At 37.9% G+C, this 18195-nt stretch overlaps 1 protein-coding gene across 1 annotated transcript in view; it reads right to left on the reverse strand.

Moving 5' to 3' along the window:
- The window catches only part of LOC129578841 (uncharacterized), a 125666-nt gene that overhangs the window by 98637 nt on the left and 8834 nt on the right, over positions 1-18195 (reverse strand). Inside the window, exon 2 of the mRNA XM_055468023.1 lies at positions 28-59. Within this exon, the coding sequence (XP_055323998.1) occupies positions 28-59 (32 nt within the window). The remainder of the gene's footprint in view (positions 1-27; positions 60-18195) is intronic.

An 18195-nucleotide genomic window follows, 5' to 3' on the forward strand; every position in this document is an offset into this window, starting at 1 on the left:
ATATCACTTTGTTTAACAAATTATTACCTGGTCACATGGACTTCCATGACCGCAACGACCTGTCAACACAAAACACATTTTTATTTAATCAATACTAATTGATGGAATGAAAACAGAAAAAATATCGAAAGAATTTAATGATTGTTATTCCATTAAGATTTTGATGTATTATTTTGGAATTTTAGACACTTTTATGGTCAATTTATTTGGTCTGAATAATCCACATAGTGCACAACATAAGCGATGGATTAGATATAGATTGTTAGTGTGTTAGAAAGGGGATGAGAAACCAAAACAGGAAAAAACAAATCATCATTTCTGCAATAAAACCAAATGGTTCGTTCAATATTTATGTAAGAATAAATAGGGCTTGAATTAAATAAACGTCACGTTGAAGCTGAAACCAATTTCATTGTATGAAAGATTTTCATCAAGCTCCACTCTTCTCCGGGCGCTAAGTTCAATTTTGCACAGTTCAAAAATTTGTGAATAGCAAAATTGATGTTTCCGCTGTGCACAGCATTTCCACAGACAGTTTTATTACAATGTAACCGAAAACGGCGAATGCATATTACGTCGTTACGAATGGTCTGTCGTTTGCAGCATTCGAATGAAATGAGCTAAACTGCGTTAAATGGGGCAATATTTACAAATACAAATATTGAATCACAAGCATCGTAATCTCGTGGAATTGTTTCTTCAATGGACGACGAAACCAAAAGCAATTATCGTCCGAAGCAAAAGTCGCTGTTTGCGTTCCCTTTCTCCCTTTCTCTCTCTCTCTCTCTCTCTCTCTCTCTCTCTCTCTCTTTCCCGCTCTCTCACGCACTCGGCAACAAACAAATGCTTCAATTTAAAATTCATTTTGATCACGCTCCGCAAGAATGTTCATCAAAATCACTTGAAAATTTCGCCCATTTCGTGTGCATTGCCACTCGCAATGAACTTGTTATTTTCCCAGAGTTCCTGGAACTGTCGAGGAAAAATGTTGCATTCGTTAAGGACTGGCCTATAAAATGGGCTAAAACTATGTGAAAGATTCAGAACGGAATGCACTCCAATGCAATCGGTAGAGTGTGTGTGTGTGTGTGTACAGTGTACAGTGTACACAGACGTCGTCCACGAATTGTGCACCAAGCACACAGAAACACCAAATTTGCAATTGCAATGGCCAAAAAATATTTTACAGATTTATTTATTCGCCGTTAACCATACGGTTTCGGCACGATGATGAGGTACATTTGCAACCGGCAATGCCAAAAACCAATGCATATTCAAATGAAACATTCATTATTCACTTTGGAAATTCGCCTGCGATGGACGGAGAATGGGGAATCATTGTGAGTGATTTGAAAATAAGGCGCATGAAAGCGCACACACCATTTGGCCAACACAAGCCATTTCGTTCGGCAATTGCAAGTGTGCCTGGGATTTTTGGCAAACAAAATTCTCGGTCGTTCGTTCACTAGCGTCCGCGCCAGCCATTTGCCGTGGCATTTTTGGTGTAATAATGTACCTTTGGTGCTAAAAAGTAGACAACAACAATTACATTTTACGAAATGCAAATATACCGACTCGGAAAAAGCCTCGAATGCGGTGAAGTATAAACCGAAGAATTATTTTATTTGGAGAAACTGTTGCATAACTTAAACCAAAAATAAACGCCGTGCTATGATGAAGGCAAATGTATACTTTGATTTTGAGCGGTGGTAAAATCGGTACAGAGTGCATAAAATAGTGTGTAATGTCGAGGTTTTCGTCGCGTTTTGGCTCTCTCTCCCTCTCTTACTCTCTCGTTTTCGATCTTTCACTCACGTTCGCTTCGTGCTGTTGTGGCGATGCGTTACCATTTCATACAGTTCAACCGAATAGAGAGCAGCACCTTTTGTTTCCAAGGGGAAATCATTTCAGTCTAATGAATCTAATGCGGCATAATTTCATAAAATTCAAAGTAAAGCCCAAAAAGTACACCGGTTAATGCAATCTGATGCCAGTCAATGTGCTTCACTTGCGCCTCCTTACTATTGACTCCGTACATTTTCCATCCTTTTTTTTAACGCTCTCTTCGTCGTGGTCCACGACTCGTGGAGGGTGCGCTACCTCAAATGTTGAAGCTAGCACTGAAACATTCACTTGCATTACGTGGCATTAATTTTACGGTTTGAGCGACATTCGAAATTTTTCTCAAAATATTCGGTGCATTAGATACCAATTTGCTCTTCCCCCGTGACCATTTTGACATGATGGCATTTGATTTTAATTGCAACAACCTTTCACGCATGGAGTTAATGGGAATAGAAAGTATGTGGCAACTTTTCGAGCACATCGAATCATAATTTGATGTTGGAACAACAGCGACGATGACAGCGCTTGTGTGTTCGTTATTAATAATCGAACCGAAATGTATTGCACAATTGTTGCCATTCGCAACAGTCGCCCAATCGAATGGAAACAATGTGTGTATGTGTGTGTGCGTGAGACGACAAAAGGCAATAGAAAACAATGGAGCATCGTTGTTGCAACATCAAACGACAATTGACGATTGCGTAGACAATAGCGGAAATCAATTAACACCTGTTTCAACTGTGTTTCAAAGCGATCACTTCGCTTCTATTTTTCTTTCATTCTTTCTTTTCACATATTTCCGGAACTAGAAGCGACACTCGACAACAAACGAATATCGGAAATAGCGAGGTTTTGCCACTTGTCATTTACACACATGAACAAAGTCAAGGCTGACGACACTGTAGAACAGAAGGCAAAACAGAACCACAAAAAACGGTGGAAAAAAGATTGAATTGGGGCTCATGCCACTTGACAATTCGAAATGCACGTAGTTTCGAGTGTTATGAATGGTAGCAGCAGAAGCGTCATTCACCCATTTGCCATTTAACAAGAAGCATTACAAATGCCAATTCATCGAACATTGATCCGGCAAATCCTTTTGCAAAATCAATAGCTTAATGAATTGCACCACGGTAACAAACTCTCGAAAACTAAGCATCCTTAACAAGCAATGACGTCTCCAATTACAGTACAGAAAGTCGAACCGAACCATTGTACTGCTCGGAAAACTCCCGCTGTTTCATGAGAAATATGAATTCAATACGCTTGTCTCGCAAAATACAAGAAAAATGACAGAAACATAAAACGAAAACCCAAACAAACCGTTAACGGAAAGAAGATACAATTCATTTTCAAGAGCTTAGTATTGATTTTGCTATTGAAAGCGTTCGTTATGCTTTAAAGAGTTGAGAGACGACGACGACGATGGTATTTGTGCACATACAGTTTATGAATTACGTGTGATTATTGTTTTGAACGAAGATTATTATGATTATCTAGCATTTATGCAATGTCGAGCATTCACCACCATAAATAAGACATATTTAGTAGCAACTGCTTTTTTTCTATCGCTCTAAAGTACTTATAGTACGATGCCAGTTGCCAACTGCCATTGCAATAAATGAGAAATTCAGTCGCGTTTACCACAAATGTGGTCGCTACACTTTTTCTTTTTCGCTCCGATTTTTTTTGCACACATTTTTTCCTTCTTTTTTCATTACGTTTCATGCATTTCTCGTTGCATTTAGTATCGTCTTTGTGTTATTGCTTATGTCAATCCCTGAGATTTGAGATTTAGTGAACAAAAACAACGTGCTGAGAGAGAAAGCGCTCGTCATAACACGGAAAAGCGTCGAATGTACTAACATGCATGCACCACTTCTGCATTCTTTGACTGTTCTCTCTTTCTCTCCCACTCAGCCTTCATTCACATTCTTTGGCTGCAAGTGGAAATAGAACTGTGAGTAAAGAAAAGTGCAGACGACATGAGAGAAAAAAAAACGAACTTTGTGCCGAAGAACAATGTCATTACTTCAAATGCATATGCGTTTCGAAAAAGCAATGCCATGCATTTGCCTCTGTGTAATTTTTTCCCTTAGTCGGCAAAAGAAACGATAGATTGGGAGAAAGAGAAAGAAGAATAAAATCCACATTCTTCTATTTTAAATTAGCAAAGGATATACATGTCGTGGTTTTAGTATTATGTTTTATTTTATTTTTGTTTGAAAATTACTTAATTCAATTCGTTGCGTTTTTTTCAACGTTCCCTTTCTCTCTATTCGTTGTTTGTAGTTTTGCAGAATGTTGAAAACTGTTGGAAAACTAAAAGCGCAAAGCAACGGAAAAAAATGCAACGACGACGACAACAGCGACAGAGACAACGACGACAACAACGAAGTACAACGAACAGTTGAGCGGATTGTCTACAGTGGAATTTATGCCACAGTGAAATAAATTATTCGCTCTTTTCTTTGCGTACGAACATTGTTATTCTGCTATGCTAATGCAGGCGATCTTACAATGTTACAGACGTACCAAAAGGGATAATGCAATGGAAGCCAACATATACACCCTCGCCTCAGACTTTGCTCGCATACAAGCAGCGTGAAACGGGAAATATGAAAAGAAAGAAAAAAAATCAATTCCGCTGCACTCTTTTTGTTGTCTAATAGAATTTGGCCGTTAGTTTCGATTTTGTAAAATTTTTGGTCAGTTTTGCTTCATGAATTTCAAGCGAAACACAAAATCGAATACACACACATACAGAGAAGGGAAACGCCGAATCCATGATGAAAACAAGATTTCAAAGCCGGCAAACGTGAAGAGAGAGAGAGAGAGAGAGAGAGAGAGAGAGAGAGAGAGAGAGAAGGCAGAGCATAAAGGAAGGGAACAAAAAAGAGAGAGATTTGAGCAGCTCGACAAAACTCCACGAACAAATAAGAATCGTTTCACTTGAAGCGGCAAATAATTTTGCTAGTGGCCCGAAAACTATTAGACCGACTTTTCTTTTCGTCGTTCAGAGCCAAAGTGAAACGATTTAAGTTTGTTAACTATACTGGCAACGCAGAGCAGAGGAAAAAAAATACACAAATTCGAAACTTTGACCAAGAAAGAAAAGTATTATTCGTTTGAATTCTCGTCTTGTTCTCGTTGCCGAAGTCAGGCGCGCGTTTTCTTATTTAGTGAACGAGGCAAACAAAAAATAAATAGTTGAAAGTATTGAATCCAGTTGGATGAGATGGGGCAACAACGTCAGCAACCAGAAAAAAAATTATAGAATGGTTATCAAGATAAAAACAATACCTTATGTAAAAATATATGGTCCGGCAACCGTCGAAACGTGAATGGTATTTATGGTTTATAGTTTGCGCTATAGCAATGGGAATGGTTTGGCTGCCGCTCAAATTGCAACTCAATTCCCGAAGACGAAAAACTTTGTATTTGTCTGTCATGTTTCCGATTACCGTGTGATGGTGCATGCGGATGAAAGTAAGTGCTTACTCTCTCACCATCGTCACTAATCGGATGCATTTAACAAACATTTGAGTGCTTGTAATTATGCAACTTGTGCTGTTTAATTACGAGATTTGAATCTCAAACATCTTTCGACAACACCAATCATTATTACGTTTTGTTTGGACACATTAATTAAATATTCATAACGTACAACTTAAGCTCATTCATATATTATGGTCGACACAATAATCATGGTCTTTGTCACGTTTTGACTCATTTTCGATATTCAATTCGGTGCCACGTGCTGTGACTGCTATTGTGCGTGTGTGTGTGTCTGTTCCTGTCCCATCAATTCCGTTCTTTGATTTTCTTCTTTTCTCTTTTTTCTGGTAATTCGATTGTGTTTGTTCGGCGAATGATGAATTTTAAATTTTCATCTGTAGCAACGCAAATATAATCGGTTTCATCGCATATGCGACAGTCTCAAACAATTGAAACAGCCCAAATGACAAAAGTTTTCGTCAGGAACCAAAATATAAAAAAAGAACGACGAAACATTGAAACGAATTCATCCAGTAGAAACCATTGAAGCTTTGTATCCATAGCAAGTATTAAATGGGATCTATTGTCCGTCGACCTCTGCACACATTAAACAATTTTGTTTACTCGTAAAATGACGACGACGACAACAACAGCAACGATGAAGAAGAAAGAATAGAAGAAATGCTCTAAATCACAAAACCACAACCATGTATTTCGCATCGTATGGTTTTCACATTGTCTCGTTTGTCTTTCATTTTCTCTCTCTCTCTCCCTCTCATCGAAATGGCTTTTTATTCGCTTCTCCATGTTCCCAGGTTGCAAAGTTATAATTTAATAATTTATACGACAAAATGATGTATTTTATTTAATATTATTTACGTATCGTAAGCGTAGAACGAGAGAATATAATAAGAAAGAAGGACCCCATATCAGATCTATCTAGCATAGGGATGGCAATGCGATGCGATGCGATGCGATTCGATCCATGATATAACACACATCACGTAATCACATTTCTATATTTTCATTTTCCATAACAAAACATACACAGATTCACACAAACACATGGGGAGACGGTGTGTGATTGCGAGCCTTACACGTGAATCAAAAGAAGGAAATACATGGGACGACATCGCATTAAGTCCATTTTTGCACGTTTATTTCTCTCGTTTTTTCTTCTGCCGTGGAATATTCCTTGTTTTTCGCTCTCGCTCTCTCTCTCTCTCTCTCTCTCTCTCTCTCTCTCTCTCTCTCGATGGTGTATTCGTTGTTCACCTCATCTCATTTCATCTCACCTCATCTTGTACAGGTTTCATAACATCAGGATCGAACCCACTTTATTTGCTGAGCAACAATGAAACCGATCCAAAAAAACAGTGAAAATTCAATGACAAAAGTGTTATATTGTGTATCGAGGTGTCTCGTTCTCTTTCTATCACTCTCATTCACTCGGTGTAGATACAATATAATGGATTATATCTTGATGACGTTTGTTTTCTATCGTTTTTTATTTTCATTCGCATTCATTTTACACCAAAAGGCGAATGAATCCGCTCCAAACAATGAAAAGAGAGAGAGAGAGAGAGAGAGGGAGCCGATAAGAAAAGAAGCGTAAAAAATCACAAATTCTACCTGTGTTCGGATTGTGCATATGTGTGTTTGTGTGTGAGCGATAAGCGACATTGTATTATGAACTGAGATGGAAATTTATCGGTCTTTTGTGTGTGTTTTTTTTTGTGTGTATGTGTTTGAAAGAAATACGGAGGAAATTTTTTTCCCTCTCTCTCTCTCTCTCTCTTTCTCTCTCTCTCTCTCTTTCATTTCTTCTGTTGTGCGGATAATTTAAGCCATGAACACAATTGAAATCTAAATCTGTATACAACGGCACAAACAATCAAAGAGCAAAGTAAACAAGAAAAATGCTTGAATGTCAACTTCAATACTTTGTATTCAATGGTAGTCACATCTACGATTCCGATCGAATTAAAAAGTGCAAAATGCGATTAAAATGTGAAATGTTTTGCACAATCCCGCATTCACATATGTGCATTGAATGGCCAAACAAAGGATTGAATTGTTGACGATTTTTTTTCTCGCTTCGTTTGTGTGTCGAGAATCAATTTGCAGTGTTTACCTTTGCGATTTCCGTCTTTTTCTTCTCTCTATCCTGCCTGATGTCAAAGCCCAACAAAAGCTCAACTAAATCGTTTGCTTTCGTCGCTCATTGAATCTCGCTACTCGAAAGTGCAGTTAAAGCCAAATCCCCTGATTGCAGCATTGAACAACAACATCAACAACAACAACAACAAAAATATATGTTTACGCAATAGCTTTTCGTTTGTGTGTCTTTTCCTTTTAACAATGTTCTGTTATTTGTCAATAATAAATACACATGGCTGGAAAGAACGGTTCAACGAAGCTTCTTCCCGAATCGACCGCTCCGGATAAGCGCCGGTAAATTGAAAACTTAGGCGGGCACACAAACACACAACAAGCACAACGACAACCAAATATAATGAGATTTGAATCGAAATTCCGGAAACGGGACCCAAAGGAATCAGAGACAGAGAGTAGTTTTGGTATCTCACTAATTGAGCTTCTTATACAAGGGTAAGAGTGAACTATGGCAAGGAGCATTGTACGACGGCTATCAAAAATTCGATCACACGAGAGTAAGGGAAAGCAGCAAACATTTTGCCGGTTGAAAATGTGCAGCTGGTTCATTTTTACGAAAAGCAACACACAGAATTTTCGTTCGTTTCCCGATTCCCTTTGTGACCACGGCATTATCTCGATTTCGTCCGGTTTTTCGGTTTTCTGAATGTGATCAAATTTATCCAATAAAAGTAAGATTACCGCATTATATTTTTGTTATTTTTTTTTCTCGTATCTGCCCCGTTGTGCTGCGCCACCACACACACAAAGTGTGAAAGAACACAAGAGAGAGAGAGAGAGAGAAAAAGAGCGCTTGATACTGCAAAAGCAGTGTACCAAAAGGAAGAAATCGGAAAACGGAATGGTAATAATAATGCTATCACGAACATTTTTATTATTGCATTTTATAACTAACACAGCATAACCAATATCATATAGAATGTTTGGGGCTGTGTTGTATAGTTGCGTTGTAACAGCTCTTCCACACAAATTCTCTAGAGCGATGCGAGAGAGCTGGGTGATATATGAGCATAGCCAAAGTATGTACATGCATTGTTTTCACTCGTGTTTTGCTGTGTGACTGAGTGAGTGAGTGAGTGTGTGTGCGGTAAATTCCATCTTCAATCTGATTTACTCTATCTCTCTCTGTGTGTGCAACATTTTGTTTATTGTTGCTCTTCTTCTTGTTATTGTTGATGGCAGTGCCACCGCTTTTTTTGCTATGCTGCGAACAGAAAACATAATGGCTGAGAGAATTGAACAACAACCGAATTCGATGCAAGCAATATACATACAATGTATATACACGAACATGTTTGTACATACAGAGAGACAGAACAGAAAATTGCAAAACGTTTGGCGAACACAAGACTTATGTAACACGTCGTATCGTTATAATATTTCCAATAGTTCTCTACCCATTATAAGTTAAACCTATTACAAATGCGAAAATCGAAATCAATGGTAGCAAGGCAATGTCTGAGCAGTTTGCTCCCACTCTCCTGCTTTCTCTCTCTCTCTCTCTCTGGCTTCGTTCTTGCTCGTCTTTGGCAGCTGGAACAAGCACACACTGAGAACGGGTCTGAGAATATTGCCGTTGCTGTTGCTGAAGCATTCAGCATTAGGAATGTGTTGCGTGTACGTTTCTATTTGTTAATGTAGGAAATGCGAATAGCTGGTAAATGTGTCATTCCATCTCCCGCTTACATGTACCCCCATCGTCAGTGAGATCGGTACATCTTTTGAATTTGGTGTTATTTTACTTCTCTCACTCACTCACTCTCTAGCATCACACACCATCGAATAAACACAAACAAATAGTTTGCTGAATATACGAAATGTTGCAGTGTAATTTGTGGCGAAGAGAAGAAAGTATAGAAACACAACAACGCGCGCGCCAGTACAAACAAAATTCAACTGCTTATCTGCTGGATTTTTCAACAGGAAATCAACGCGTAACAACAATACGTGCATGCAGCGCGGACTGTATATTAAAAATGCCAGCAAGTGAACAATGAAACTGAAAAAAACGGCAACCAAGTAAAAGCACAACATATACACTACACTTTACAGCAGGAGCGGGAGCAGTAGCAGAGCACAAGCAGCAATGCACGGGAGAGAAAACAATTTTTTTTCTTTCATTTTGCTTCTTTTCACAACATAATATCAACAATAATAATAGTAATAACAATAAATAAATGTATGATTATGGGTGTTGGCTTGTGTAAAGAAGAAAGAGAGTGCGAGATAGATGTTCTTTTTTTTGTGGAATGGCGCTTGAAAGGACTGAATGCACAATGCGATTCGCACATATTATACGAAACAAACAATTAAATAAATTTATCATCAATGTTTACGCATTTTATGTGTATACGGGGCTCTAATTTGCTCGCAGTCAAGAAATTGGAACATACATATATCTATGGGTGAGATTGAGAGTAGTGTATGTTTTTTTTTCGGATTTATATTTTTAAAAAGTCGAGTATGTTTTTCAGTGATTTTGTTTTAAGAAAAAGAGAGCAAGTTTCATTCGACTTAAAAATAGTTAAAGTAGAGTATGTATTTTGACTGTTTATGGCTATGATAAAGGTGATTATGTTTCATAAACCTTAATTTGCGTTAAACAAGAGTACTGTATTTTGTTAGTTTGGAATACCGATAAACAGGAGTATGTTTTTCTGACTCAGTGATGTCAGCAATACAAATAAATTGTTTTGATTTGCGTTGGTATTGGTTGTCGGTGTCAGCGTGTTATGAATATTTGCTGTTGTGCGTGAGTGAAAGAGATTCTCTTACTCTCTCCGATGCGTTGCAATTCCGCAATGTTTGTTTTTTGTCACATTTCTTCTGTGTTATTTTCCATGCGCTATCGTTTCAGTGATATTGTTATTTTATTGGCTCATATACCGCTCGTTCATGGTGATGCTGTACAATAAGCAGAGCTCGATTACGTTCTCTCTTTAATGCTAACAATTATGAACTCCTGATACTCTTCGTCGAAAGAACTTAATATTTTTAACCATTCATGCAAACATACTTGATGATTTGTTCCATTGATTATGTTTGCCTAGTACTTAAATTCAAATAAATTAATAATATTCACCAATTTGGACAAACATACTCGCCTTTTACAACAACCAAAGTCAGAAAAACATACTCCTGTTTATCGGTATTCCAAACTAACAAAATACAGTACTCTTGTTTAACGCAAATTAAGGTTTATGAAACATACTCGCCTTTATCATAGCCACAAACAGTCAAAATACATACTCCACTTTGAATATTTTTAAGTCGAAAGAAACTTACTCTTCTCTTTCGTAACAAAGTCAATGAAACATACACTACTCTCAATCTCACCCATAGATATAGAGAATGATAGCACTCGCAAGCCGATAGCTGTGCTGTGCTTGAGCTTGAGCTTGAGCTCAACCAAAAACCGTCGAGATAGATAATACACCGTACGAAATAATCATTAAAAGTCGGAAAACGAATGAACAAGCGAACGAACGAGCAACGATGGCATTGCACAATAAAAGTGGCAATCGCAATGGCAAAGAACCGGATCACACACAAGAAAATACAACAATTACTGTTCAACTGTGAAAATGATACTATTAACAGTTAAGAGCGAGTCCGTATAAATTATACACTTAATAGAAAAGGAATCAGCAAATTATAAAATCCACATGTTCAGCTTTCCCAAATGAAATACACAAACAAAGCAATTTTGTGAATTTACACACAAACACACAAAACGCACACAGAGAATAAATTATAATGAATTTTTATGTATATAAAGTTCTCTTCATTTTTATTAGTATTATCATCATCGTCGGTCGTCATTTTTTTCTATTTTTCTCTATTGTTCATCCGCAGTGTCTCTTTCTCTTGTGCCATGACTAATTTCAGGAAATGACAAGTGCTCCATAATAGAAAAGATAAATTGCACGATAATGCGCTTATGGCGGATGCTGGCCAAAGTGTAATTTTCCTCTGAGCGAATTTTGTGGTTTTTTTTTGTCGCGAGCAAGCACAATACAGCAGATGAAAGAGACAGAGAAAAAAATGCGAAATAAAAATAGCAGCAAGCGGCAAGTGTCAATGGAAAAGTTGAGTGTATCGAACAATGTGAAATGCAAACAGTCAGTTGTATTCGGCAGAATCGGTGAAAAAGGTGGTTGTCGTCCACACTACTGTATTATTTGAATGGTTTTTTTTAAACAAATCATTTTATTCAGTGAATTGAAAATAAAAACTGCTGACCAAAGCAATTTACACAACTATCCATTGAATGGCTTGAGGGAGAATGAGAGTAAAAAAAATGCGAATGCAGCTGCATTTATTGCGAGCAATAGCTACAATAACAACGATATAGAGAAAATTCATATTCGTGCGTATAAGTTGTAAAAGGCTTGCTGTTTCCCATCTACCATTTTTTTTTCTCTTTTTTTCTTTTTCTCATTATGGTTGGGATTCATATGAAAATCGTGGTATCTGCCATTCCATCGACTCCACCGCTTACGAACTACATTCATAAAGGTAAAAAAGCGAAAGCACGACGGATGACAAATTATTTTTAAATTATTCAAATGATAATTTGGTGTGTTATATGTTTTATTATTCAGGTTGTATGCGCGAAAGAGGCAGCCTTGTGAGAGAGAGAGAGAGAGAGAGAGAGCATGCTCGTTGATGCCACATCATGTGTATGAATTTGTTGTTGGCGACAATTGCGATAGCAATGGTGGTGCTGGTGATGCTCTCGCTGTTCGCATTTGATGTAATCGCTGGCAATTTTTCGCTTGTTCGTGTGTATTTTGCTTAAGTTCTTGTAATATCTGTTATTTTAGTTTTGTGTGGCGGCGGTGGTAGTTATTACCGTTTCCATCGTGATTGCCGTTTATTTTGCTATTTTCACCACTGTTGAATAGATGCTTAGTATTCAGTTGAATGGAGCACAGATCAAATGAAATGTAGTCAACTTCGTATACAACAAATAGCAATGGAAATAGGTGCCAAGCCCTGAACAACAGACATTATACAGCGGAGTAAGAAAAAAATGCGCGCGGGACTGCGAGCGAGCGAAAACGAAATAGGAGGAGGAATGAAAAACCATATAGATAAATATGCGGAATGTAAGCGAGAAAATAGAAATATGATGAATCGATTTAAAAGCGAAATGCACGACTACACACCGTACTCTCGGCGAGTATATTTTTTCTGTCACTCTTATCTTTCGGTCGCTTTCATTCTGGTGTTTTTTTTTCGTCTTCTTCTCTTTTCGTTCTCTCTGTGTCTCTCGGTATGCCACTAAAGAGCACAAATCACTGGAAGTGCTCCCAGAGCAACGAAAAATGCGAATACCATATGAACTATTTGTATTAAATGCCCTAGCTTAGCTTACTTATTTATAGCTTGTTAGCAAGCAAAAGTGGGATTCGAATGAAGGAAATTTTATGTATGAATGGATAAAAGTATAATTTGAACGGGATAAACTCGGTTGTAACGACTATAAATGCGTTGTTATATTGTTGGTGACGGTGCTGCCGATATCGAAATGCAAACCACCCCCAACAGTGCGTTTCCTCCATTCTTTTCGTTCGCCTCGTCTTCTTTTATGATTTTGTTCTGTTCGCTTTCGACAAGTGTCTGCTTCTACTTAGAAATCGTTGGCCATGTTTTTACATTGTAACGCATAAAAATAACATTCAACGGCGATGAGAAAACGTGTTCATAAAAATGGTCGACAAGCATTTATAATAACCAACGGAATTTACAATCCTTAAACGTAGCAACTGTCATAAATGAACAAGACAAATACAAGCAACAAAATAGAAACCAAAGATGGAAACAAACGAGAGTGCGATGAAGATAGATAGAGAGACAGACAGAGAGAGAAGAGAAAAGCAACAGAAAGTTTATTCGAGAACTAAAAAAGGGATAATTGATTCAATGGCAATAAAAATGCAAAGTCAAACATAAATGTAACGACAAGAGCAATGAAGAAAATCTTGTATCACTTGGCGATAGGTTGAGCGGATGAAATATGACCAAGAATATGACAAGAGACAATGGCGAAAGTAGAACAAGAAAGTACAACAAACTAAAAAAAAACAGCAACAGAAAACAAAAAGGGAGAAAAAGCTGGACAGAAGAAAAAGTGCTGTAATTCGAGAGCTGAGTTTGTGAGTTAGTAACTTCGAGTTACACGAAAGAAAAATAGAAAAAATACACAGAACGAGATAGAAATAAAGAGAGAGAAAGAGAGAAAAAAGGCAAAAACTAAATAAAACAGTTTGTTAAAATGACTTACGATCTAAATCCCAACCAAGTGGTTAAATAACAGCAAAAATGAATTCGGATAAAAGAGCTAATTCATTGGATTGGTGTGCGGGCACACGAATAACCAACCAACCAAGGCACACACCACATAAACAATCGAAATGAAAAAACAATATTGTATCGCTTGTAAGAAAACTTAAGCTCGTTGCTCAAATAGCGCACATAAAAAAGGCACAAACGCACACATACACACGGAGAGAGATACACGACTCCGACGCAACAAAAGAGAAGCCGAAAAGATGCGAAACAGAGTGAGAAAAACGCCATCGCCGTTAGAACCGCTCGAACATTTTATTAGTCATTTGTTGGTACGTGATAGAGGAACAAATCGATTTGATTACATTCGAAAGCAAACGAACGAACGAACACGCGAGACAGCATTCAAGCGAATAGTTCGGGTGTGCTGCTGCTGCTGCTGCTGCTGCTGCTACTACTACTACTACTGTGTTCAGTGCCATATGGCAATTTGGCAACGTCGAGCCAGTGTAATGGTGCCAATATCATGTTTTTGAATATTTTACTGGCTCGGATTTCACTCTTTTGAATTCATTCCGATTTCCACAGAATAACCTAAATAAAATGCACACTGTGAAACTTCCGGTTGATTTCCATATAGATACAAAATGGAATCGCGTCGTTCAATTCGTACCTCGATGACCAGTACTTTTACCAAATGGAAAATAATCCCGACGACAGTTTGATATCCTCACGAAATGCCAACCGTTTTTGAACAGATTCAATGCATATATTCTATACACAGTGAGAGCGAGAGAGATAAGAACGAAAACGCGAACACGATTCCGTTCCATTCCATTCCATGCCACATATTCCCGGTGGGATAAGAGATCCGTTTTCGATTTCCATTGCCAAGCACATCACCATTGCAACTCTTGGGCTTGGAAATGTTTTTTGTTGCTTCTGGAAAAACGGTTTCTACACCTAAACCAATTTAAATTTGTTGACCGTGTCAATTTTCATTTATGAAAGACAGGCGAATGACGCAAAAAATATATACGAACTACCATAAATATTCATGTCACGCAACGCTCTTTTGTTTCATTCGTTTCCTGGCTTTTGGATCTCTTTTTACTCATTCTCCCGCTCCCGCTCTCTATTCGTCATTCTAGCTGTGTTTCGCTTTCGATATTCGATAATTCCCGACTATATCTAGATATGTAAAGTTTTTCCAATGGCAAAACGCTACTAGTATATCGAAGATAAATTACATTAAATGCGTTCTTTTTGGCTTCCATATAAAGTGATTTGAACTTATCAATTGGCGTCGGCTTTAATCCGTTATCGGTTTCAATATTCCATAAACCGAATGGCACTGCACAAACAACACACAGCTCACACCGTAGCGCAGCGCACATCATAGCACAGCACAGCACAGCACATGCACACCGAAAAATGCTCGGTAACCGCACGAAGGATATTCATATGGAGTCGGGTTAAAGGACAGTAATTCACTACAGAATGATTTATGCACGTATTTCAAATGAACGAACGTTCACCGAATGAGCGATTGGAGCAAACGAGGCGTGAGTGGGTGATGTAAAAGAGAAGGGCACCCATCAGACAAACAAAAGTGTATCGCTTTTATGCTGGCTTTTGTGTCCATCGAACCATCCAGAGCTATAACCCGGCGCGGTAGCACAAACCAATGGATTCGCTTATTTCTTCTTTTGTTCTCATTTCCATCGACAATATTCTGCCTCGAATCAATTTTCTTAACGCGTTTTATTTTTAGAATACTGTTGTTGTTATTGTTGTCGTCGTCGTCGTTCTGTGTGTACATGTATCGATATAAATGACTTTTTTCTCTCCCGTTTCTGTCTAATTTTCCCTTTGCAGCCTGGTACCTATTATTTATGGCTCTAGAGTGTATTCCATTTTAACCAGACCCAGCATGATATATTGGATTGACACAAAAAAAATGGAAATTTAATAATGAGGAAAATAATTATTATTTGGCTACCTGCCGACTGATCCGTAACCATAACCGCAAGCACAAAAGACACACACACGCATACTGCCGAGAGTAATGAATGGATTGTGCGTTTGATTCATGTGGTCAAAGAGAAAGTCATGAATTTCTATGACTTATGGGGATAAAATAAATTCGGAGCAGAATGACGAGAGATGGTATTATCGGCATTTTCTACCCGTCGCATGTCGTTTATCGATGTGACAAGAGCTAAAGAGAGTATGAGTTAGTGTGTGTGTGTGTCTGTGTGAGAGAGAAACAAACCAATAAACTCCCCCATACATACCGTACGTACATACGTTACGTGTATTTATTACTTCATTTTTATTCACCAATCGTTTCACCAATCGAAAACTAAATATGTTGCCGACGATATCTAAATTCCAAAACGTTCATATTTTACATTCATTTGGATCAAGTCGCCTTTGGCAAGAAATCTGTGTGTGTTTGTGTGTGTGTGTGCTGTAAACTCATCAAAATTCGTGCTTTGTATTGCATTTGTTCGGCTTAAGGTTTTAGCAATTTCGCACAAATACGCATATATTCTAAATCGGGATAAATGCCCTTTTAGATAAATCAAATGGATCGAAGTGATTTGTGTTGTCGATTACTTTCACTTTGCCATTTTTCTTGGGCACTTTGGAGCCGTACGCTGTATATATATTTGTATATATAGAATTTACATACGTGTATATATCAGCAAGAATATAGCCGCAGCAGCAGCACCATCAAGGATCAACCGTAGCAGCATTTGGTTGTTCATTCGATTTTCATGATAGTTGCAGTTGGAATCAAATATAAATGGAATTGATTGCAAGTGTGGTTGTCAATCGAATCCTCGTGAGTAAGCAATATGCATCAATTTCTTCATTTTGACTGTGAATGATTCCATTTAAAGGGACAATTTTGAGTGCGTCGAGAAAATTTATATCAATATTTGAAACGAAGACCGATTGATGATAACATCAACGAAATGGTATTGCATCACATTGACAAGGAAAGAAATAGAGAACCAACCAACCAGACCGCATAAGACAGAGAGCGAATTCGATTGATGGGGAAGGAGATAGTGAGGCGATGGACGAACCCTTCTCTAGTCGGTCTTCTTTTTTTGTGGCTCAATTTGATTCGGTTCGGTTTTCGTTGTGAACCGTAGCACATCATGAATTTGTCGTTTATCATGCTAATATGTAATGCATAGCCGAGCCATGCATACAAATATACTGATAAGTTGTACGAACTGCAACAGCACAAGCACACCGAATGCCATCATCATATATGATGATTGTTATTATTATGCGATTATTGTTGTTATTATTAGTAAGTAGACCAAAATAAAGTATTTGCGAATGTAACATTTCAGGACGTTTCTGCTATTTTGCGGATTGGAGAGAAAGAGAGAGAGAGAGAGAAGAATTGAAAATGTGGATCCGAAAAAGAGAGAGATGTGAAAAGTGGATGTATGCATTTAATATGGTGAGACTTTATGAATGCCAGTCGATACGTTGGTAATACCCAAAAAGCCAATATATTGCTGAAATTAAGAGTTTCCACTTTGTTTACATTCGAATACATACATTTGTGAGTTGGGATGTGTATGTGCAAGAGACAGTGTGTGTTTGTGTGTTCTTTCCCTGTTGGCTTTAGGAAGTTTTTGGCATCGGGTCTACATATATTATCATATATGAGCATTCTGAGTCGGTTGTATTGCCTGTGCGCATTCAAGCATTTCACATGTAATAAATGTGTCATATTTCATGTATATTCTCTCTGCAGCATCAGCAGCAGCGATGGTGGTGAAGAAGCAGACGGCGACGGCGGTGGAGAATAAAGCATAATACGACGGCACGGATATGTCATAAGCACGATAATAGGTAATTTTTCTGTTTTTCTTTCATTCTCTTCCTACATTCCGGCATTCACAAAAAGTCATACTGAATCAAATACGCGACGCACTGCTTCGCACACAAAAAGTGAAAAACAAAATCGCTTCAGGATAATGGCGTTTTTTTTGTTTAACTTTTCTTTTCTTCGCTATATTCGTTTTTCCCTCCTGGTCTAGCTAGTGTTTTGAATATGCTTCGATTATCAATAAATAAAGACCAATAAATAAACAATATACATACATGCCACATAGATGACAAGCACCAGCTGTTGATGAATGTCTTGTTTCATTTTTTTTTCATCGGCAAAAGTGTTGCTTTTCTTCATTCTTATTCGGTTTCGCCCCATCTATTTACCGCTGATCAATGTAAAAAAATTTCAGGCAATCGCCTGGAAATATTTTATATGCCAGTGATAGGGAACCCACACATATATACACGTGTGTGTGTGTGTGTGTGTGTGTGTGTGTGTGTGTGTGTGTGTGTGTG

The sequence above is a fragment of the Sitodiplosis mosellana genome, unplaced genomic scaffold (genome assembly GCF_009176505.1).
Source record: "Sitodiplosis mosellana isolate CC-2019 unplaced genomic scaffold, AAFC_SMos_1.0 Smas_scaffold_6226, whole genome shotgun sequence".
NCBI classification, from domain to species: domain Eukaryota; kingdom Metazoa; phylum Arthropoda; class Insecta; order Diptera; family Cecidomyiidae; genus Sitodiplosis; species Sitodiplosis mosellana.